The sequence below is a fragment of the Theropithecus gelada genome, chromosome X, assembly GCF_003255815.1.
Source record: "Theropithecus gelada isolate Dixy chromosome X, Tgel_1.0, whole genome shotgun sequence".
Taxonomy (NCBI): domain Eukaryota; kingdom Metazoa; phylum Chordata; class Mammalia; order Primates; family Cercopithecidae; genus Theropithecus; species Theropithecus gelada.
Window position 1 is genome coordinate 134219176 of NC_037689.1, and position 23424 is coordinate 134242599.

A 23424-nucleotide genomic window follows, 5' to 3' on the forward strand; every position below is an offset into this window, starting at 1 on the left:
GTTTGACACCTTAAAGATGCCTCTTAAGGCCAGCGCGGTGGCTCACACCTGTAATCCCAGCACTTTGGGAGGCCAAGGGGGGCAGATCACTTGAGATCAAGAGTTCGAGACCAGCCTGAGCAACATAGTGAAGCCCCAGCTCTACTAAAAATACAAAAAATTAGCCAGGCATAGTGGCACGTGCCTGTAATCCCAGCTACTCAGGAGACTGAGGCAGGAGACTCACTTGAACTCAAGAGGCGGAGGTTACAGTGAGCCAAAATCGCACCACTGCACTCCAGCCTGGGCAACAGAGCAAGACTCTCTCAAAAAAAAAAAAAAAAATGCCCCTTAAAATAACGTCCATGCTTCCAAGAAGTAGGGAAACATCTTTGTTATTGTCAAGGTTGAGACAAGTCCTTAATAATAGTTTCACTTGCCACTTTGTAAACTGCTGCATTTTATCTCACCTTAATTTAATTCCTTCTTTTCCCTGTTGCCCTATTCACTCACTCAATTGACATGTCTGATCTCTGGAATAATATTCAAGTCCCCAAGAAAGTATCAACCTTGGATTTTACCAGATTTGCCTAAGTAGAACTTAATTAGGAAGGTAAATCTTCTGCCAGAAGTCCAACAGAAATGATATGTGACTACATGCTGTTTTGGATGATCCACTCTAAGCCCATACATCTCTTTGTGTGATAAGGCCCAGTTTGCCAGGGTATGACAAAGCCTGGAGCTAATCGGACAGATGTCTAGTGTCATAGGTCTTTCTTCCAGCTGACAGCAGAGGAAGTGCCATTGCCCATGCTGAAATGCAGATACAGAGTAGCTTCTGGACTAAGTGGACATATACTACCTCCTCTAAAAAGCTGGTAAAGTGAGGGCCCTAAGAAACTGGCAAGTGCCTTCACACTTCCTCATTTGCAATTCAAAGGCCCGACCCTGCATTTCCTCTTGGTACTAACCCCAGATGTCATCACCAATCTCTCTGCATACCTTATGCTGTGCTGGCAACATCCCATCACCTCTCAGACTGATCCTTGAGGGCCACCTCAATGATAACTCTAAGACCAAGTTAGAATGCGGCTGGAGTAGGGGATAGCTGGCCAAGATTGTGTGGTTTGAATAAAGAGGTATATTGTGTTTTGTTGTCCCCAGAAACAGCCTGGATTACAGTCAACATTAAAACCAAATTAGAGTGAGTTAGATTTAAAACAAGATAATTTACATCTCCAGTCAGGAAGAATCTAATAATTAATCAAATTTTCTAACAAAATGCATTCCTTTTGGTATATATTTGGTACATTCACTCCAATTCAGAAACAATGTCTTTCTTTTTTAGATATTACATACTGTGTTTTTTAAATAGAAGCCATTGATTTTTATTTTCCCCCTCAACTACGCCCAATTCATCAGGTTTATTGCTTATTTCCTGAAGGCAAGAGGGGGAGGTTTTTGGCAATCATCACCAAAAATAAAAGACCATTCACTGCATTGTTTAACTTAACTTAAACGATCATCTTGCTTTGGGGTGGATTTTTAAATTTCAAGCTATTTTAATTTTAAAATAAATATGTCTGTTTTAAAAGACAAAAATTAGTTCATCCAGGTAAACATGAGCAACTGAAAATAGTCTTTTCTCACATTCTTCTAGTTTATGCATAGACTAGAAAAGAATGAAAAGATCTGATTTTTCAATACCCAGAGGAATCCATCCAAACTGTTTCTATTATTAGAACACAAAATGGTAGCTCAAGAAGTTACTGTGGTTAACAACTGAATAATTCATAGTCTCTGAAGAATTCAGTTGCTTTGTCTTCTCCAGTTCCTCTTTACAACTGAATCCCCAAATATATTTCTAGTCCTGAGCTGTTATAAAGGAAACCATACACAAATTGTTTTCAGCAGTTAAAAATTGACCATGCTAAGCACTGAGAGCAACAGCAAGTCAATAAGCTAGGGAAAGAACAAGAACTCTTACAAGCAGTTCCTAAAACTCTTCAGAATACATGTATATTGTCTGAAACTGTAGTTTAAAATTCCAATCTCTGTTCCATGGGTATCACTGGGCTGCAATATCACGGAAATTTAAACTGTCTTTATGTAGCCTTCCAAATAAAATATAAAAACCAATTAAATATAATATCCAAATTATTTTAAACACATTTCAACATGCTGTAATCTAAATTTGAATTATTTCTATGATGAAAACACAGGGACTTTTAAACTCAGAAACAAAAGCACTTTAATAGTGAGTGAAAGATGCTAATAATGTTGAAGGATTAATTTCTGCTGTTAAGCATGGAGAACAGAGGCCAAGTCTGACATCACTATTCATCTAAGAAGCCCAGAAATATTCAACTTTGTTTTGCCTTCTAGAGATGTGTTAAGTATTAGAAAATATTTGAGGATTTTACCTTTGACTTTATTTTTAAAAACGTTTTCCCAAAAACAAGTGGTCTCTGCCGAATAGAGCATAGAACTGAGAGACAAGATGGCTGGATTTTGTTTTTCCTATTTCAAGTTTTAGCCCTGTCTAAATTCCAAATGTAACTAGTAAAACCTCAGAACTCTTGGAAAGCCCCCAGTTTACCCTTCCAATTTTTTTTTTTTTTTTTTTTTTTGAGATGGAGTTTCGCTCTTGTCGCCCAGGCTGGAGTGCAATGGTACAATCTCAGCTCACTGCAACCTCCGCCTCCTGGGTTCAAGCGATTCTCCCACCTCAGCCTCCTGAGTAGATGGGATTACAGGCACCTGCCATCATGCTCAGCTAATTTTGGTATTTTTGTGGAGATGGGGTTTCACCATGTTGGCCAGGCTGGTCTTGAACTCCTGACCTCAGGTGATCCTCCCCCCTCGGCCTCCCAAAGTGCTGGGATTACAGGTGTGTGCCATCATGTCAGCCTACCCTTTCAATTTTTTTAAATGTTAAATCTTCAAAAGGAAATCTTTCTAAAAATCAGTGACTCACTTCTTAAACAGAGTTAGCTTAACATAACTAAACTAAGTGAACTTTTTTTTTTTTTATAATGCAATGTTTTTTATCTAATATATCCCAGAACACTGATCTACTGGGATATATTAAAATTCCAATTAGGAACTAGATTGTATTGAGAGTTCACTCAGTGCCAAGGACAGTGCTAAGTGCTTTACTTGCTTTCTTTCATTTAACCCTAGGAAGAGGCATATACTTTTTTTTTTTTTTAACCAGAGTCTCTCTCTGTCATCCAGGCTGCAGTGCAGTGGCACAGTCTTGGCTCACTGCAACCTCTGCCTCCCAGGTTCAAGCGATTCTCCTGCCTCAGCCTCCCAAGTAGCTGCAATTACAGGCTCATGCCACCATGCCTGGCTAATTTTTGTATTTTTTAGTAGTGATGGGGTTTCACCATGTTGGTCAGGCTGGTCTTGACCTCCTGACCTCAAGTGATACACCCACCTCGGCCTCCCAAAGTGTGAGGATTACAGGCGTGAGCCACCACGCCCAGCCAGAAGCATATACTTAATAAGTGGTATTACTACTACCTCCTAGGAGGTTAGCATATACCTAATAAGTGGCCAACCAGGTCAGTCCAAGTCCAAAGCTCAAGCTCTTTAGTCCCTGCACTGGTATACTACTTCTGAAGAAAAAAAGGCTGCCCTGATCAGGACTCAAACCCAGACCAAGGCAGGAAAAGGAACATATTCTAGCGACTAGACCACACAGCATGCCTGACACCACATCAAAAGTCCCCAGAGAGTTATGTGTTTGGGGGTCTGCTTTTTATAGATTTTCTGTCTCCTTTGCTGACATGCTGTTGATTTCAGTTCTTCCATGTTATACATGGATACACAGACTTTCTGCCATTGTCAGTGTACCTAATCTAGAGCAGCCCCTCATTTCCCTTTATCACAACTTTCTATTTAGATGCTATTTTCCAGTTTACAATGTGCTTTCACATACCTTACCTCATCTCATTTAATCTGCTATTTCTAATCAGTTTCAGGGTGAGCAACCAGATTACCCATAATGCTAACATGCTGAGATAAGTAAAAGCAATTAGGCTTTGAGCAAGGGCCTGAAGCAGTGTCCTATGAATAAAGGACATAATTCTTAGTGCAAAGATGGGATGTCTCTTTTGCAGCCCAGATCTTCTCTGAGTACTCAGTCATTCTATCAATCTTTCATCTAACAAACCCTTCCTAAGCACTTGCTCTGTGCCATGTCCTGTACTGGGTGCTAGGGTTATAAAGATGATCAGGGCTGGGCACGGTGGCTTACGCCTGTAATCCTAGCACTTTGGGAGGCCAAGTCGGGTGGATCACTTGAGGTCAGGAGTTCAAGACCAGCCTGGCCAATATGGTGAAACCCCAACTCTACTAAAAATACAAAAATTAGCCGGGTGTGGTGGTATGCGCCTGTAATCCCAGCTACTCAGGAAGCTGAGGCAGGAGAATCGCTTGTACCTAGGAGGCGGAGGTTGCAGTGAGCAGAGATCGCACCACTGCATTCCAGCTTGGGCAACAGAGTGAGACTCTGTCTCAAAATAAATAAAGAAATAAAATAAAGATGATCAGGCTCCAGTTCCTACCTTTGAAAAGTTCTGAGATTAGCAGATGTGTTCACAAATAAACCAAAGCAAGGGTGGACGAGCAGTATAAAGATAGCTTGGCACAAGGGATTATGGGAAAATGGGTGTAAGCTGCCCAGTTTTGCTGAGAAGACTGTCCAGAAGATTCCAGGCTGAGAAGAAAGTTGGGATCTCCTTCTGTATGGTTCTCAGTTTAGTGGCAGACACTTGAGGTCACTAGGTTGCTGAACTGTGGATAAACCAGGGAAATGGTTCTCAACTCTGGATGCACATTAGAATCACTTGCAGAGCTTTCAAAACAAAAAATCACGAGGCTTGTCCAACTTGGGAAACAGCTGGACAGTACCTACTAAAGCTGAACACATACAGACCCTATGACCTACCAGTGCCACTGTAATACATAAAACCCAACAGAAATGGGTGTACATATGCTCCAGGAGATACTCACAAGGATCTTCATAGCAGCATTGTTCACAGCAAACAAAAACTGGAAACAATGTAGATGTCCATCAACAAGTGAATAGAAAAACAAAACATGGTATAGCCACACAATGAAATATTATACAGCAAGAAAAAAAGTGAACCACTACTACCTGCAACAACATGGGTGACTTGTACAAATATTATGCTGAGTGAAAGAAACCTCATGCAAATGAGTACATACTGTATGAGTCCACTCATACAGAGTATCAAAACAGGCAGGAAGGCAGAGAATCTACTATGATAGTGGTGGACAGTCATGATAGTAGTGCCCCTTGGTGAGGCATAGTGACTGGGAAGGGGCACGAGGATAGCTTCTGGGCACCGATACTCTTCTGTTTCTTAGTAAGGGTGCAGACTGTACAAGTGTGTCAGTTTGTGAAGATTCACCAAACTATATACTTAGGATTTGTGCAACTTCCTGAATGTAAATATAAAGTTGATTTAAGCATTTTTTTAAAAAGGAATACCAGTGGCTGGGCCTCACTGCAGACCAATTAACTCAAAATCTCTGGGTTACAAGACTCCAACATTTGTATTTTTAAAAAGCATCCCAACTGACTCCAATGTACAGCCATGTCTGAACACAAAGGAGCTAGGTGTTCCTATATTTATTACTAGCTTTGGGGGCAACAGCCTAGCACAAGACAAAGGGAATGAGTTCTGGAGTCAAGTACATCAGTGATTACATTCCGGTTCTTCTTGGTACTGGCAGGATGAGGCATCAGTCTGGATCATCTCCAAACCTTAGTTTCCACCAGGGTATAATGAGTACAATGCCACCTACCTCCCAGGAGTGTTGCAAGGGTTAAATATGATAATAGACTTAAAGCACCTAGCATAGTGCCTGGAACATAGGAGGTGCCTGAGAAATGGCAGATACTCAACTCCTTTTCCTCCTTTGCATCTACGGTCCTAAGCACAGTGATAAACAGATTGCTATAAAGGAACAAAACTCATACTCTTCAATTTCCTCTCCTGAATGAGTTTCTTTGTAAAGATTGAAGTAATATTATACTTGGACTAATGATGTCAAATGAATATCAGAAATTTCGGGGCCCTGGCTACTCACTCTATTCAGCACCTGCTATCCCTGAATGTGAGTGGAGAGGAGGCAGACTGTAGGTAAATACAAACCACAGACCATCCTTTGGAAAACTCTGCTCTTGTCCTTACCCCTAAGAACAGCACCAGCCCTGCACAAGCAAAGACAAGGCTGAGATGTGAGTAGGCAAAAAAGAATAGGAAAAATTAGTAGCTTGGAAGACATACCATCCATAAAATGTGCCAAATAAAACACTTTTGTATAAAATGTCACGTTTTAGTAAAAACAAATGAACAAAGAAAAAACCTAGGCTGAAAGCTGGAGATGCAGGTTAGAGTTTTGATCCTACCAGTGATAAGCTGTATGACTTCGATTAACTAAACTTTTCTGTTTCTCTGTCAAGTGAAAGTAATGCCATCTCTCCTACATCCTTTACAAGGGCATGGGGAGTTTCAGATAAGTAGAAGGCATTCAAAAAATTAAGCACCAAAGAAATGCAATATGAGAATAGTAGCTGGAAATTTACTTTGTCCAAAACTCCAATCATCTGCCCCAGCACCCAGACTAAGACAGAACACTCCCTTGTTTTAATTGCTCTAAGCACACCCAAAGTGTACACCGGCCTGAAGCTGGCTTATTATGTAAGAAGGGACTGCAGCATTGCCTGGCACGTAGCATAATACTTTGCTGAAGAGAAATCCTTGGAAATGCCTCAGCTGAAGCACAAGGGCAGGACCAGGCCTTATGTTTTGGAGAGAGGTGCTCTCAGTCACAGAATTCCAGACTGTGCCTGGAGCAAATGATGTCATCAGAGATCCTCTTACCATGGTCAATGTCAAAATTAAGATAGGAAGTCCAAGGACACTATGAGTTTTCCAGGCAAATATAAGTTTAAAAAAAAAAAACAGTTTGAACCTTTGAATCTTGCCTTTAAAATTATTAATACTTTACAGAACATCAACTGAAATTTATCCTATTTTGTAAGGTTCTTTTTGTTTATGCGAAGCTTTTATCGACCAAAATACACATAATTGCAGAGGAAAATATATTCATTTACTGTATTTTTACTCCCACTACACATTAAGAAAAGGGAAAAATATCATGTGAGTTATCCCTATATCCAAAAACAATAACAAATCAAAAATGAAAATATAAGACCTTTGAAGAGGCAGAGATAAACTTGAGGGCTCTCCGCCGTAGAGCTAAGAAACGAAATAGCTCATATACCTGTTGGGTTCCTAAATGACTAGAAAATGAAAACTTGAAATTAACTACAGGCACTTTGGAACAGCTTGTAGAATACAGGTCTTTTCCATCCACAAACCATTTCTGCGACAGATCTCTGTACTCAACGCAGAAAACATCCCCAAATGTATGGATGCTCGGGGTTGGGAGGGCATCAAATTAGTATTAAAAATGGTACTGTTAACTCCTGCTCTGGTTCTGGGGGAAGGAAAGAATCCAGTGGGATGCAAACCTTGCGGCCAGAGCTGGACAACTCGCCCCTAAGTTTGGCGCGTCCTCGCTCTGCGCCCTCGGCCCCCATCTCCCCCTTCCCGGCACCCTGGATCTTAGCGAACTGTGAGGCCCTGGCAGAGAACGGACCCCGCAGCTGGGGCTGCGAGCCACGGCAGTGGGGAAGAAGGGCGGTTCCTCTCCAAAGGGGGTCCTTCGGCACCCACCCCCGGGCCCTCGCGCGCTCCCCTTCCCCTGACCCTTTTGCCCCCAGGCAGGTCACCTGGCTCGGCCGCTGCCCGCCTGTCCTCCGGCTGCTCCCTCACTCCAGCCGTGCCGCCGCCGCCTCCTGGAAGCCGCTCGCCCTCCCGAGTCACGGGGCCGGGGAGCGGGCGGGCAAGCCTGTGCCAAGGCTGCGGGAACCGATCAACCCAGCCGGAGCTGGGACCCTGCCCTGAGCGCGGCCGCCACCAGGGCGAAACTGGAGAGCTGGGCTAGGCTCGCCCCAGCGGGGAGGGGCTGCTGCAACTTTGCGCCTGGACGCGGGCGAGGAGGGGGCGCCCGTCTCCAAACTCTGTGCCGCTCCCGCAACCTCTCCAGCCCAGAGATTATTTTTTAATCTAAAGGGAAGTCAGAGTCTTGTCCTCAAGTTCTTGTTGCCATAGCCGTACCGCTTGGCGGGCGGAGGATCGCGGGGCCGAACTGGGGGCGCCGGGGGCGCGCCCCGCTGGGTGCGCTGGCTGCGAGCCGGGCGAGGGTGCGCAGGGCGGCTACTGGAGGGTAGCGACTGCCGGGGGAGCCAGCCCGCGAGGCTTCTCCAGACCACGCTCAGCTGCCCATGCCGGTCCCCTCCTGCCCGCAGCCCGAGCCAGAGCCGAGCAGAGGAGGGAAAGCGGCCTGGAGGCACTGGGCCAGCAGCGGGTAAGCAGTGACCCGGACCTGGATCGCAGAAGTAGGAACTGGAAGTGACAGCGGCGCAGGCAGAGCAGCAGCAGCAGCAGCAGCAGCAGCAGCAGCAGCAGCAGCCCTGGTAGCTGTGGCAGCAGCAAAAGCCGCGGTGTACTGGCGGCGGCCACACTGCGCATGCTGCCGCCGTCTGCTTCAGCCCCTACCGGGAGGGCTGCCGGTGGTGCCTGGCATGCTGCGGGTCACTGCCAGAGCTTCAGGCGGGATTCCCGGACTCATGGACTAGCCCTTTCTGGTGGCCTGCTTCCTCCCTCACCCCCAGATGCAACTCAGAACCCCCAAACTCTAGGGTGAGCCGCCGAGACACCCGAGAAGCGCTGGCTCTCCAGAGGCCCTTCACATACCACCCTGCCTCCAACTATCCTCGATGCCCTTCCCGGCCTTTCCGATAACAGGCCCCAAATCAAATAGTCTCTTATGAGAGAGAACGAAAACGTTCATGATAGATGGGAAATATTTAAAATCTTACTCAAAGTCTAATCTTTACAGAAATACAATGCACTCTGTAAAACATTAGGATGGCCAGACTCATGGGTGACGTTTAATGTAACTCTTGGAAATTCCATTAAGCATGTCAGATTTGCACAACAGAAGAAAAGAACTTGCCAAAATCCTCTTTGGTCTTCCTACTAGTTCCAACTGAGCAGCTAAATATGCAAAGCTTTGCCTAGCAGAAACTGATGGAAATGGGCCAGTTAAAAACAGACATTACAACCACCAGACATTACCCAACCCCTACTCTAGTCTCCTCATTTTACAGATGACTCAACTGAGGCCTGGAAAAGGAGATCCTGACTTCACACAAGTGGCAGGGTCAGGGCTTGAAAGATCTGCTGATACCCATTACAACTACTAGTTAGTTGCTGGGCCTTGTGCCTAACTCCTCCCAGGAGGCATTGCGCTGCTAGATATTTAGCCTTGACTCATGATCATTAGTAGAGCTGCCTTACTTTCAGAACTCCTTCCCTGCAGAGCAGACCCTGGGAAATGGCAAATCGTCCATCCCACAAACCTCACTTTGGGGAGGGCACCCATGCTGTTCCGGTGACAAGGCAGATGGAGTGACTCAGGGAGACAGGAGGGAATGAGGGGGTGGGGGCAGAGAAAAAAACATACTGCTACCAGCTGGTACTGGAAAGAAAGAGAGAGGGGGAGAAAAAGAAAGAGAGTGAGAGAGAGTAAGAGAGGGAGTAAGAGAGGAGGAAGTGAGGGAAGGAGGAAGAGAGGGAAAGAGGAAGAAAGAAAGTGAAATAAGTACTAATTGAACCTCATATACATTCAATGTAATCCCTCCAGAATGAAATATCTTTTTAAAAAATAAACTTGGGGCTGGGTGCGGTGGCTCATGCCTGTAATCCCAGGACTTTGGGAGGCAGAGGCAGATGGATCACTTGAGGTCAGGAATTCGAGACCAGCCTGGCCAACATGGCAAAACCCTGTCTCTACTAAAAATGCAAAAATTAGCCGGGCATGATGGCGGGCACCTGTAATCCCAGCTACTTCAGAGGCTGAGGCACAAGAATCCCTTGAAGCCAGGAGGTGGAGACTGCAGTGAGCCTAGATCACGCCACTGCACTCCAGCTGGGTGACAGAGCGAGACTCCATCTCAAAAATAAATAAATAAATAATAAACTTGGCTCAGGAGCAGAATTGGAGATGGTAGGGTGTCCCTGGCAATGGGTTGGTAGTAATGGTGGCTGAGGACAAAGGCAGATTACCTTCTGGGGAAAGGATTGGCTAAGAGGAAAACCATAGGTTTACAGCTTTCAGAGACCAGTCGATCATGTAGTTGTAGCCAGGACAATGCAATCAAAGAGGTACTACCCAGGCCATTCTTGACTGATCAGAAGAATTGTAGGTGCCCCCAACTCTCACCAACTTCAGGGGCAACACAAAAATAAAACTGCCATTGCCAGAACTTTTGTTGTTGAGAGACATCAGTAACCCTCTACCTAGACAGGAGGATTCTTCCATATATTCTGGAAACTTTTCACTTAGGATCTGAGCATTTTCCCTGCCTTCTCCATTCTGTAAGAAAATAAGAAAGATATATTTGGTTCACAAAAAGGAAATGCAAATAGACTATAAAGGGATAAGAGGATGTCCAAACTCATTAGTAATCATGAAATACAAATTACAGCATTAAATGAAGTGCCATTTTCATCCATCAGTTTAGCAAACATTAAAGACAAATAATATCCAGTGTTGCCAGGGACAGGAAGAAGACACTGTGTACACTGTTGGTGAGAGTGTAACTTGGTATAACATTTTTGTAGGGCAATTTGACATTATCTATCATAATTTCACACAGTAATCCAATTTCTATGAAGAAAGATCCTTCAAGAATAATCACAGATGTGCACGAATTTCTATGTGCATATATAACATAATCTACTGGTTTTTATCCCAGGAATGCAAGATTGATTTAATATATGAAAATAAATTGATGTAATACAGCACACAAATATAATAAACAAAAACCAGCGGTCATTTTAACAGACGTAGAAAAAGCATTTGACAAAATCAAACCCTTTTCATGATAAAAACAAAACAAAACAAAACATTTATAACAAACTCAGAATATAAAGAAACCTCCTCAATCTGATAAAGGGCATTTACCAAAAACCCACATCTAACATCATATCAATGGTGAAAGACTGTCTGCTCTCATCACTTCTATTAAACATTGTACCGGAGGTTCCAGCCAGAAAAATTAGGGAAGAAAATGTAATAAAGGGCATCCAGATTGGAAAGGATGAAGTAAAACTATCCCTATTCACCAATGGCATACTCTTGTATAAGAAAACCATATGGGAATCCACTAAAAAACTATTCAAACTAATGAATAAGTTCTATCAAAGTGAAGAATACAAGATGAACATGAAAAAATCAATTGGGCAGGCACCGTGGCTCATGCCTGTAATCCCAGCACTTTGGGAGGCTGAGACAGGTAGATCACTTGAGCGCAGGAGCTCAAGACCAGCCTGGGCTACATGGTGAAATCCTGTATCTATAAAAAATACAAAAATTAGCCAAGCATGGTGCTCCACACCTGTGGTCACGGCTACTCAGGTGGCTGAAGTAGGACAATCACCTGAGCCCAGGAGTTTGAGACTGCAGTGAGCTATAATCACACCACTGCACTCCAGCCTGGGCAACAGAGTAAGATCTTGTCTCAAAAAAAAATTATATTTCTATACATTTGCAGTGAACAATTTAAATACCAAATCAAGAAAACAATCCTATTTTTTGATAACACCAAAAATAATAAAATCCTTTGGTATAAATTGAACCAAGAAGGTATAAGACATGTACACTGAAAAGTACAAAATATTGCTGAATTAAATTAAAGACAAATAAGTGGAAATACATCCCATGTTCATGGATCCAAACATTTAATATTATTAAGATGGCAACACTCCCCAAAGCAATCTATAGATTGAACACAATCACTATCAAAATCTCAGCTGGTCTTTTTTTGCAGAAATTGACAAGCTGATCCTAAAATTCACATGGACATGCAAGGGATCCAGAATGGCCAAAGTGATTTTGAAAATGAAGAACAAAGTTGAAGGACTCATACCTTCTGCTTTTAAAACTTACTACATAGCTACATTAATCAATTCAATGGAGGAATTGGTTAATGTTGTATTTTCAACAAATGGTACTGAAACAACTGGATGTGCATATGCAAAAGAATGAATTTGGACCCCTATCTCCTACCATATACAAAAATTAACTCAAAATAGATCAAAGACCTTAATGTAAAACTATATTATTCTTAGAAGAAAACAGGAAAAAAATTCAAGACATTTAATTACAAAAGAGTTTCTTAGATATGACAACAAAAGCCCAAGTAACAAAAGAGATGAATTTGACTTCATCAAAATTAAAAATTTTTGGACAGGCAATAACAAATGCTGGAGAGGATGTGGAGAAAAGGGAACCCTCATACACTGCTGGTGGGAACGTAAATTAGTACAACCATTATGGACAGTTTGGAGGTGCCTCAAAAAACTGAAAATTGAACTACCATATGATCCAGCAATCCCACTGCTGGGTATGTTACTCAAAAGAAAGGAAATCAGTATATGGAAGAGATAACGGCGATCCTGTGTTTGTTACAGCACTGTTGGCAAATTAAATTTGGAAGCAACCTAAGTGTCCACCAACAAATGAATGGATAAAGAAAATGTGGTATGTATACACAATGGAGTACTATTCAGCCATAAAGAAGAATGAGAATCAGTCCTTTGCAACAACATAGATGGAACTGAAGGTCATTATGTTAAGTGAAATAAGCCAGGTACAGAAAGACAAACATCACATGTCCTCACTTAAATCAAAACAATTGAACTAATGGACATAGAGAGTAGAAGACAGGTTGCCAGAGACTGAGAAGTGTAGTAGGGAAGGAGGTAGGGATGGTTAATGGGTACAAAAAAATGAAAAAAAAAAATGAATGAATGAATAAGGCCTACTATTTGATAGCACAACAGGGTGACTATAGTCAATAATAATTGTACATATTAAAATAACTTAGAGAGTATAATTGAATTATTTGTAACACAAAGGACAAATGCTTGAGAATATGGATACCCCATTCTCCATGATGGAATTATTACACATTGCATGCCTGTATCACAACACTTCATGTACCCCACACATATATACACCTGCTATGTACCCACAAAAATTGAAAATAAAAAACAAAAATGTCTAATTAATACACTTTTATGGGGCAGGCATAGTGGCTAACGCCTGTAATCCCAGCCTTTTGGGAGGCTGAGGCAGGTGGATCATTTGAGGCCAGGAGAGCTTGGCCAACATGGCAAAACCCCATCTCTACTTAAAAATACAAAAATTAGTCAGGCATAGTCGCAGGCGCCTGTAATTCCAGCTACTCGGGAGGCTGAGGCATGAGAATCACTTGAACCTAAGAGGCCAAAGTTGCCGTGAGCCGAGATTGTGCCACTGCACTCCAGCCTGGGCGACAGAGCAAGACTCCTTCTCAAACAAACAGACAACAGCAACAAAAAAATTGTGTTACAAAGGACACTATCAAGAAGATGGTGGGGTGCTTCAGAGAGCACTTTGTTCCCAGATGTCTCAGCAGACTTTCCTGATCAGTTACTAAATGTGTGATCCTCTAAAGACCCTAAGACATTGTAGCCATATGAGAACACACAGATGGAAGTCACTTGGAGAAGCCAACTGGCCACCCAGAGGACCAGAAGGCAACAGCTTTTTTAATGTGGTCACCATGCCTCAGAGCCCAACACTCAGTTTGTCGGTCTGGTGCTGCATCTGCGGCTCCATTTTTCTGCATTTTCAAGCTGACAATTTCAAGCCAGTATTCTTTCTTTAGATAAATAATAGTGTGTTCTAAGCAACAATCAAGTCCTGCTCTTCTTGTTTTTTGTACATCTACAGTTTTATAGAGTCAACAAAAATCTATTAGGTATGTCCTATGCCAGGCACTGTGCCAGGCACTTTGGGCCTGAGAGAGACTCTATCCAGTGACATTTGCAAATATTTATGTTTAGGTCTGTCTTCCAGCTACCTGGAAGCTTGAGACAAGATGATGAGTCTTCTTGGCTGCTTTATGCTCCCCAGCTCAGCTTTCGGTCTCATTCCTTATGTACTGATTATTAGTCTTCTTTCTGGGTTCTAGGAGTGCCTTGATATGGCTCCTATATATCCCTTACAAGAATAATTTTGCACACAGCAATGCAAAGAACATTACCTAGTAATAACACCACAGAAAACAGCTATTGTGCATGCCTTATGTGCAGTGCTATATTAAGTGCCTTGGATGTATTATCTCATTTGATCCTTAAAACAATCATATACAGCAGATATTATTAATGTCTCCATTATACAGATAAGGAAAAAGGAGCATAGAGAGGTCAAGTAACTTTCCCAGAGTTATGCAGCCAGTAATTGACCAAGCCAAGATTCTAATCTAGGTCTGTCAAACTAGAGAAGGCATGTGCTTAACCACGATGCCAGATATTGCCTCATTACAATATTCATATAATGTTCAGGTCAGCAAGAATTATCCAAAAGAGATAAAAATGTTTCCAGTGTCTCTTATTTAAGAAGAGAGAAAATTAAGACATACATTTTAGAAATATTTCTATCTTGTGCTCACTTCAGCAGCCCATATACTAAAATTGGAATGAGATAGAGAATATTTGTATGGCCCCTGCACAAGAATAACACAAAAATTTGTGAAGTGTCCCATAAAAAAATAAAAGTAATAAACATAACTTTAAAAAAATATTTCTATTCAAAGTGGAAGAATATTTTAAGCATTGGTTCTTTAAAGGAGTAAGCGTTAGTTATCAGAAAAATCCTGAACAATGCCTAACCTGGAAGGTATTTCTGTATCATTCAGTATTCTTAGAACTGCAAAGAAGCCCGGCAAACCTTCTGGCAGCTTTAGAATGCAGAAATCATTGGCAACTTCACCATGTTTTTATTTGAAAAAAAAAAATACCATGGTATTGGCCAGGTGCGGTGGCTCATGCCTGTAATCCCAGCATTTTGGGAGGCCGAGGCAGGCAGATCACTTGAGGTCAGGAGCTTGAGATCAGCCTGGCTAACATGGTGAAACTCTGTCTCTACTAAAAATACAAAAATTAGCCGGGTATATGCCTGTAATCCCAGCTACTTGAGAGGCTGAGGCACAAGAATCGCTTGAGCCCAGGAGGCAGAGGTTGCAGTGAGCGGAGATGAAACCACTGCACTCCAGACTGGGTGACAGAGCAAAACTCTGTCTCCCAAACAAAAAAAAAAAAAAAAAAAGGAAAATATCACAGTATTTATTAAAGAAAAACTTTAAATTTCCTGAAGAGTCTGGACCATAATAGAAAAAGAAAAAATTCCATAGTAGACATTATTCTATAAGGGATATAAAGTGGTTGCCCATCACACCAACCTCAAAAGTCACAGACTCAGACCCACACATAAACAGCGAGAGAGAAAGAAACAGAGATTGAGAGAGAGGGTGCAAATTGGGCAATAGGGGAAAGTGGAATAAAATATTCTGAGTCAGATATAACCTGGCCCTAGGGCTAACTTTAGGAAAAATGGTGAAGGAAGCAAAGTTTATCTGGGGCAAAGCTACCAGTATTGCTAATAATAATATCTACCACGCTGAGAATACTTACTACATTCCACGCACTCTTCTGGGGCCTTTTCATATATTTGAATTCATTGAAACATCACATGATTCCATTGGACATTCAAAGAAAAATTGGTACCAATCCTACTAAAACTATTCCAAAAGACAGAGAAAGAGAGAATCCTCCCTAAGTCATTCTATGAAGCCAGTATTACCCTCAGACCAAAACCAGAAGAGGACATAACAAAAAAGAAAACTACAGACCGGTACACCTGATGAACACAGATGTAAAAATTCTCAACAAAATACTAGCTAACTGAATCCAATAGCATATCAAAAAGATAATACACAATGATCAAATGGGTTTCATACCAGGGATGCAGGCTTGGTTTAACACATGCAAGTAAAGAAATGTGATACACCACATAAACAGAATTAAAAACAAAAATCACATGATCATCTCAATAGATGCAGAAAAAGCATTTGACAAAATCCAGCATCCCTTTATGATTAAAACCCTCCACAGCCGGGCGCGGTGGCTCAAGCCTGTAATCCCAGCACTTTGGGAGGCCGAGGCGGGCGGATCACGAGGTCAGGAGATCGAGACCATCCTGGCTAACATGGTGAAACCCCGTCTCTACTAAAAATACAAAAAAAAAAACTAGCCGGGCGTGGTGGCGGGCGCCTGTAGTCCCAGCTACTCGGGAGGCTGAGGCAGGAGAATGGCCTGAACCTGGGAGGCGGAGCTTGCAGTGAGCCGAGATCGCGCCACTGCACTCCAGCCTGGGTGACACAGCGCGAGACTCCGTCTCAAAAAAAAAAAACAACAACAACAAAAAAAAAAACCCTCCACAAAATCAGCATAGAAGGGACATACCTTAAGGTAATAAAAGCCATCTATGACAAACCCACAGCCAACATTATATTGAACAGGGAAAATATGAGAGCATTCTTCCTGAGAACTGGAACTAGATAAGGATGCCCCCTTTCACCATTTCTGTTCAACATAGTCCTGGAAGTCCTAGCCAGAGCAATCAGACAAAAGAAAGAAATAAGGGGCATCCAAATCGGTAAAGAGGAAGTCAAACTCTCACTGCTTGCTGATGATATGATCGTATACCTAGAAAACCTTAAAGACACATCCAAAAAGCTCCTAGATCTGAAAAATGAATTCAGTAAAGTTTCAGGATACAAAATCAATATGTCAGTAACACTACTATACACCAACAGCAACCAAGCTGAGAATCAAATCAAGAACTCAACCACTTTTACAACAGCTGCAAAAAAAAGAATATACTTAGGCATATACCTAAGCCAGGAGGTAAAAAAATCTCTACAAGGAAAACTACAAAACACTGCTGAAAGAAATCATAGATGACACAAACAAATGGAAACACATCCCATGCTCATGGATGGGTAGAATCAATATTGTGAAAAAGACCATACTGCTAAAAACAATCTACAAATTCAATGCAATTCCCATCAAAATACCATAATCATTCTTGACAGAACTAGAAAAAACAATACTAAAATTCATATGAAACCCAAAAAGAACACACATAGCCAAAGCAAGATTAAGCAAAAAGAACAAATCTAGAAGCATCACATGACCTGACTTCAAACTATACTACAAGCCTGTAGTTACCAAAACAGCATGGTAGTGGTATAAAAATAGGCACATAAACCAATGAGACAGAATAGAGAACCCAGAAATAAAGCCCAATACTTACAGCCAACTGATCTTTGACAAAGCAAACAAAAACATAAAGCGGGGAGACGACACCCTAATCAACAAATGGTGCTGGGATAATTGGCAAGCCACATGTAGGAGAACGAACCTGGATCCTCATCTCTCACCTCATCTCTTATCTCTCACCTCTCTACAAAAATCAACTCAAGATGGATAAAGGACTTAAATCTAAGACCTGAAACCATAAAAATTCTAGAAGATAACATTGGAAAAACTCTTCTAGATATTGGCTTAGGCAAAGAGTTCATGACCAAGAACTCAAAAACAAAGGCAACGAAAACAAAGATAAATAGATGGGATCTAATTAAACTAAAAAGTTTCTGCACAGCAAAAGAAATAATCAGCAAAGCAAACAGAAAACTCACAATGTGGGAGAAAATATTCACAAACTATGCATCTGACAAAGGTCTAATATCCAAAATCGACAAGGAACTCAAACAAATCAGCAAAATTAAATAAATAAATAAATAATAAAAATAAACAAATAGGCTGGGTATGGTGGCTCATGCCTGTAATCCCAGCACTTTGGGAGACTGAGATGGGTGGATCACCTGAGGTCAGGAGTTTGAGACCAACCTGGCCAACATGGTGAAACCCTGTCTCTACTAACAACACAAAAATTAGCCAGATGTGGTGGCGGGCGCTTGTGATCCCAGCTACTCAGGAGGCTGAGGCAGGAGAATCGCTGGAACCGGGGAGGTGGAGGTTGCAGTGAGCCAAGATCACACCACTGCACTCCAGCTTGGGCAACAGAGTGAGACTCAGTCTCAAAATATAATAATAATAATAATAATAATCCCATCAAAAAGTGGGCTAAGACATGAATAGACAGTTCTCAAAGAACATATACAAATGGCCAAGAAACATATGAAAAAATGCTCAACATCACTAAGCATCAGAAATGCAAATCAAAACCACAATGAGATATCACCTCACTCCTGCAGAAATGGCCACAATTAAAAAACTAAAAAATATTAGATGTTGGCATGAATGTGGTGAAAAGGAAACAATTCTACACTGCAGGTGGAAATGTAAACTAGTACAACCACTATGGAAAACCTTAAGTATGAAGATTCCTTAAAGAAGTAAAAGTAGAACTACCATTTGATCCAGCAATCCTACTACTGAGCATCTACCCAGAGGAAAAGAAGTCATTATATGAAAAAGACACTTGCACACACATATTTATAGCAGCACAATTTGCAATTGCAAAGTTATGGACCCAGCCTAAATGCCCATCAGCCAACAAGTGGATAAAGGAAAGGTAATATATATATATATACATACACACACATACACACACATACACACACACACACACACACACCATGGAATACTACTCAGCCATAAGAAGGAACAAAATAATGGCATTCGTAACAACCTGGATGGAGGTGGAGACCATTATTCTAAGGGAAGTAACTCAGGAATGGAAAACCAAACAACATATGTTATCACTTATAAGGGGAGCTAAGCTATGAGGATGCAAAAGCCTAAGAATGATATGATGGACTCTGGGGACTCAGGGGGAAGGGTGGGAGTGGGGTGAGGGATAAAAGACTCTACATTGGGTACAGTGTACACTGCTCAAGTGATGGATGCACCAAAATCTCAGAAATCACCACTAAGTAACTTATCCATGTAACCAAACACCACCTACCTGTTCCCCCCAAACTATTGAGATAATATTTTTACAAAAGGTCACACTAATCCTAAGAGTTAGGTGCCACTATTATTCCCATTTTGTAGGTCGGGAGACTGAGGCCTAGAGTCATAGTTAAGTAACATGCCCAAGGTCACAAAGCTGCTAGTAAGAGAGAACTGAGATTTGAACCCAAGAAGTTTAGCACTAGAGTCAATGCTTAAACCACAACTATTTGTCCACAGATAATATGACTAAAGCTAATCTATTAATATAGAGTACTTCTTCTGTCCCAAGGCCCTATGTTAAGGACTGTACATAAATTATCTCATAGATCTTATGAAGTTGGAGCTCTTGGCCCTAAATTATTACGCAGTATCTTATTTGATTCTTTTTTTTTTTTTTTTTTTTTTTTTGAGACAGGGTCTCTTTCTGTCACTCAGACTGGAGTGCAGTGGTGCGATCACAGCTCACTGCAACCTCCGCCTCTCAGGTTCAAGCGATCCTCCCACCTCAGCCTCCCGAGTAGCTGGGACTACAGACACACGCCACCATGCCTGGCTAATTTTTGTATTTTTTGTAGAGTCACCATTTCACCATACTGTCCTGGCTGGTCTCGAACCCCTGGGCTATAGCAATCCTTCTGCCTTGGCCTAGGATTAAAGGCATGAGCCACCATGCCCAGCCTTATTTGATTCTTAAAGCAATCCCATGAGTTGGCTATTAGCATGTCCATTTTACAGATAAAAAGAATGAAGCACAGAGAAGTTAAGCAACTTGATGCACATGTGGAAGTATCAACTCCCTTTCAGCAACACTTCCTATACACACTGTAGGGATCCATATAATATAAAATAATGCAACAAAATTTACTACACAATTTCTACCTCAGAGCCAAGTTCTCTTAGCTTTTCAAGGCCTCTGTTCTAAAGTGTTAATGGGAAGGAGTAACAATGGCCTTTCCTCTTTTCTCAACTTGGGAGGATTACAGTGACCCTCTCCAACAGTCAGTGGCCTGCTTTTGGTTCCCCCTTAGTAGGGGAACACACCCACACAAGCTCTGTCACTGGAAGCCTGTTTACAGGGCTTGGATGCTGTATATAAAAGACATCATTGTTTGAGTTTTGATTTTGTTTTGTTTTGCTTGGAACTGGTTTCTGGAAAAGACAGACTAGCAATCCATTACTGGGGACCACCAGTCTGCTACCTCTGTTTAACTCAGTGGCCAACGACAGTGAAAATAAACCAAGTACTTTTACTACCAATCTTGATTAGCAGAGCAAAAAAACAATAACAACAGGGAAGGCACCCGGGGTAGGCTTACTTCCACTTGGAGGGTTGCACATCCTTTCAGAAAGTCATTGATGTTGTTGATGCAGTCAGCTTCAGTTTGGGGATCTAGACAAAACTAGAGGAACACAGTGAAATGTCACTTGGAGATTGTCATCCCATGCCAAGCAAAGTATATTCATCATTTGCTGATAACTAGAGAAAGCAGGCTTCTTAAGGTGTGGGGCAACACTGCTGTCAATCCAGGAAGAGAAATAACCACTGAAGGAAGTGATGCAAAAATCTAAACGGTCGATCTTTGTTTCAAATGTCACCAAACCCTTAGTGGCAAGTCATGTCTACTTACAAGCTTTCTCTCATGCCTTCTATTCCAGTGTGCTGATGGCAAATTAGGGAGACCAAGACAGTTTTTTTAGCTTAGTTCTTGCTTTCAAGAAAGGAAGCAATCCCTGGTACCTCTCTCTCTCCTCGCTTCCCCCTGATAATTTAATAAAATTATATTTCCCCTTGGCTGTTCTCTACATTTGATCCCATTTCTTTACATTTTATCACTATGTAATCACTCTTTCTCAAGTTTAAGAAACTATAAGTAAATTTATTTGCTCAATAAAAATACAAACTGGTCCATGCAGGCAAAAGTGATATACTCACAGTCCATGATGACCTTAAGAAAGTAAATGTAAAATTGTACCTTTAAGCTACTTAAAGTGCCTACTTAAGAAATTACCTATTCTTGTGATCATGGGTTTCCAGCTATTAAAAATCTTGAATTGTTTTAAAGAGAGTAAAGTTAGTTTCACTTTGAACGCACATTGCATTTGAAACATATATCTGGTTTCTATTGCTTTTACAAACTTTATGTGACATTTTGAATTATTACTCTTAGTTGCTATATAGTCTCTCCTTCAATGGATTTTTGTAAAACGAAATCTACACTGATTTTAGTCAAACTGCCAAAAAACACCACCAAGATCTGCTATAAATCATTCTATTTTTCCACAGACTCATAAGTACCCCAAGTTCAAAACATGTCCTCGGTACACAAGGAGATGTAACATGCATCTCCACGATAGAGCAAGCTTGTGATATGAGTGTTCTCCTTGTCCCCTATTGCCAGTAGTGTCACAGGTTCTCCCTATACTACAATTTGGGGGCCAATTACTAAAGAACAACATTTCATTTTCTTACATTTTCAAACTACAAAAACAGTAAGAAAAAGTGTCTAACTCTTAGAAAAATATTAAAGTAGGAGACTCCCACGGCCTGGGAAATAGAAAAATCTCAAGAGTTATATGATTGCTACTCTCTGGTGATAAGCAATCCCAAAGAGACTACGAATTTCCCTTACCTTTTCCACAGAGCCGGGCATGAGTCTGTTGATCAGTTTGCACAGAACTACCCCATTTTTCAGCGAGGACTTTAAAAACTCCTCCGGATCACAGATGGTCTTTTTAGGGGAATCTAAAACTCCCAAAGATATAAGCCATGTCACGATTTGTTCTTCTGGATTCATTACTGAGGACAGTACACTCCAAACAGCACTCTGGGGCAGCTGCAAGGACTAAGCCACATCCGCGATTGCATCTGCTGTTGTCTTCCTTTTTATGAGTTCTCTTCGGGTGCTTGCAGAGCAAAGGTTTAAAGCAACTTTTCTCAAACAACAGCGGAACCCACTCAAAATACAGGATTTTAAAACCACAGAGATCACGGTCCAAGACGTGGAAACAGATAAGAATTAACGTAACAATCCTGGATAACACTGGTTTTTCCTTTTCAAAACCTGTAAAACAAACTCATTAGGATAAAAAAAGAAGAAGAAAAACACATGCACACACGCATACACACACACGCACACAGAGTGCGAGAAGTTATAAGGGAAGAAAGTGAGAAGGATGCTGGGGAGGGAGGAGAGACAAGCAAGCAAGTGCTTTGGGAAACAGAGGTGAGCCAGCACTTCAGGGGACCTTGGAAATGAGACACTCATGGGCCAGTCTGGGAAAACACTGTCAATAAATAGTCTAGCCCCAGTGAAAATCTGGCTTCTGTTAGGAGGACGATGCCAACTGGCTCTTAGGTCAGACAGATCTGAGCCTCATGGGGAGATACGCTGGCACAACAGGGCTCAAAGAAGGTAGGCAGAAAATTCTTCCAAGAAATAACCGGATGTCCTCATACTATCTCCCAGAGATGGTGTGTCACGATGATTCCTTGCAAAACACATTGAGTTGCATGGTGACAACGTGCCAAGCAAACGAAGATTGTGCCTGCTGTCAGCCATCACTGTGTATAAGCAGAAGCTAGAAGAATGGCATTTTACTTTGCAGCCAAAAAGCTATGTTTAGGGAAATAGGCTAAGGATAACATCTGACATCCTGTTTACTTGCATTCTTTAGCAATTCTTTTTCTGGACCTGGTTCCACTACATAATCCAGCTGCAGTACCCTAAGCAAAGGCTCAGACTCAGTCACATAAGTGGGTAAAATACATTTGAAAAAATAGAATGTTTGAGAACAAAAGAGCACTTGTCCTCTATCTACACTACAATGTGGAAGATTCATATTTCCCCAACAAAAAAACACTTTGCACTCAAAATACTGCTCTGAAAAAAAAAAACAGTCTATAACAAGAGATCTTCATCATTCTCAAACATTTTCACAACCACTTGAAATAGGCATACTATTGGGAAATGTATGATAAGGCCAACTTTAATAGTATAACTCTATGTTGGCAAATGTGTGGCACTTACCATCATCACCTCTCCTCAAGCATGGGAGACATCAGATCATTTATAGCTCTTTCCTGCTAAGCCTCAGAATTCTTTTCAACACAGCTTCAGGCATCTACTACCAAAGAATCAGCTTAGATAACCCTACTAAACATTTTCAAAGCTGCCCTTTCTTGCTCTGTCAGGACACTTGTCACACTTCACTATTATCACTTGTTGATATGATGATCTGACTCCTCCACCAGAATGTAAGCTTCCTAAACTCGGGGTCTTGTTTGTTTTATTTAACACTGTGTTACCAGCAGACTGCCAGGTATACACGGTAGATGTTAAAAAATGTTGAATGAATGAATGAATAAATGAATGAATGTATTCAGATGGCGTCCCTGATA

General features: G+C 41.6%; 1 protein-coding gene and 1 non-coding gene across 2 annotated transcripts in view; one reads left to right on the top strand and one right to left on the bottom strand.

The window, feature by feature from the left end:
• Positions 1-22589, bottom strand: part of ARHGEF6 (Rac/Cdc42 guanine nucleotide exchange factor 6) — a 116938-nt gene extending 94349 nt beyond the window's left edge. The window contains exons 1-2 of the mRNA XM_025372211.1: positions 21656-22589; positions 20342-20425 (exon numbers count right to left, since the gene is read on the bottom strand). Of these exons, the coding sequence (XP_025227996.1) occupies positions 20342-20425; positions 21656-21820 (249 nt within the window). The 5' untranslated portion in view covers positions 21821-22589. The remainder of the gene's footprint in view (positions 1-20341; positions 20426-21655) is intronic.
• On the top strand, positions 14646-14752 carry LOC112616688. The gene has a single exon (XR_003117725.1). It is a non-coding gene; the product is annotated as a U6 spliceosomal RNA (small nuclear RNA).
• Positions 22590-23424: the final 835 nt, after the last annotated feature.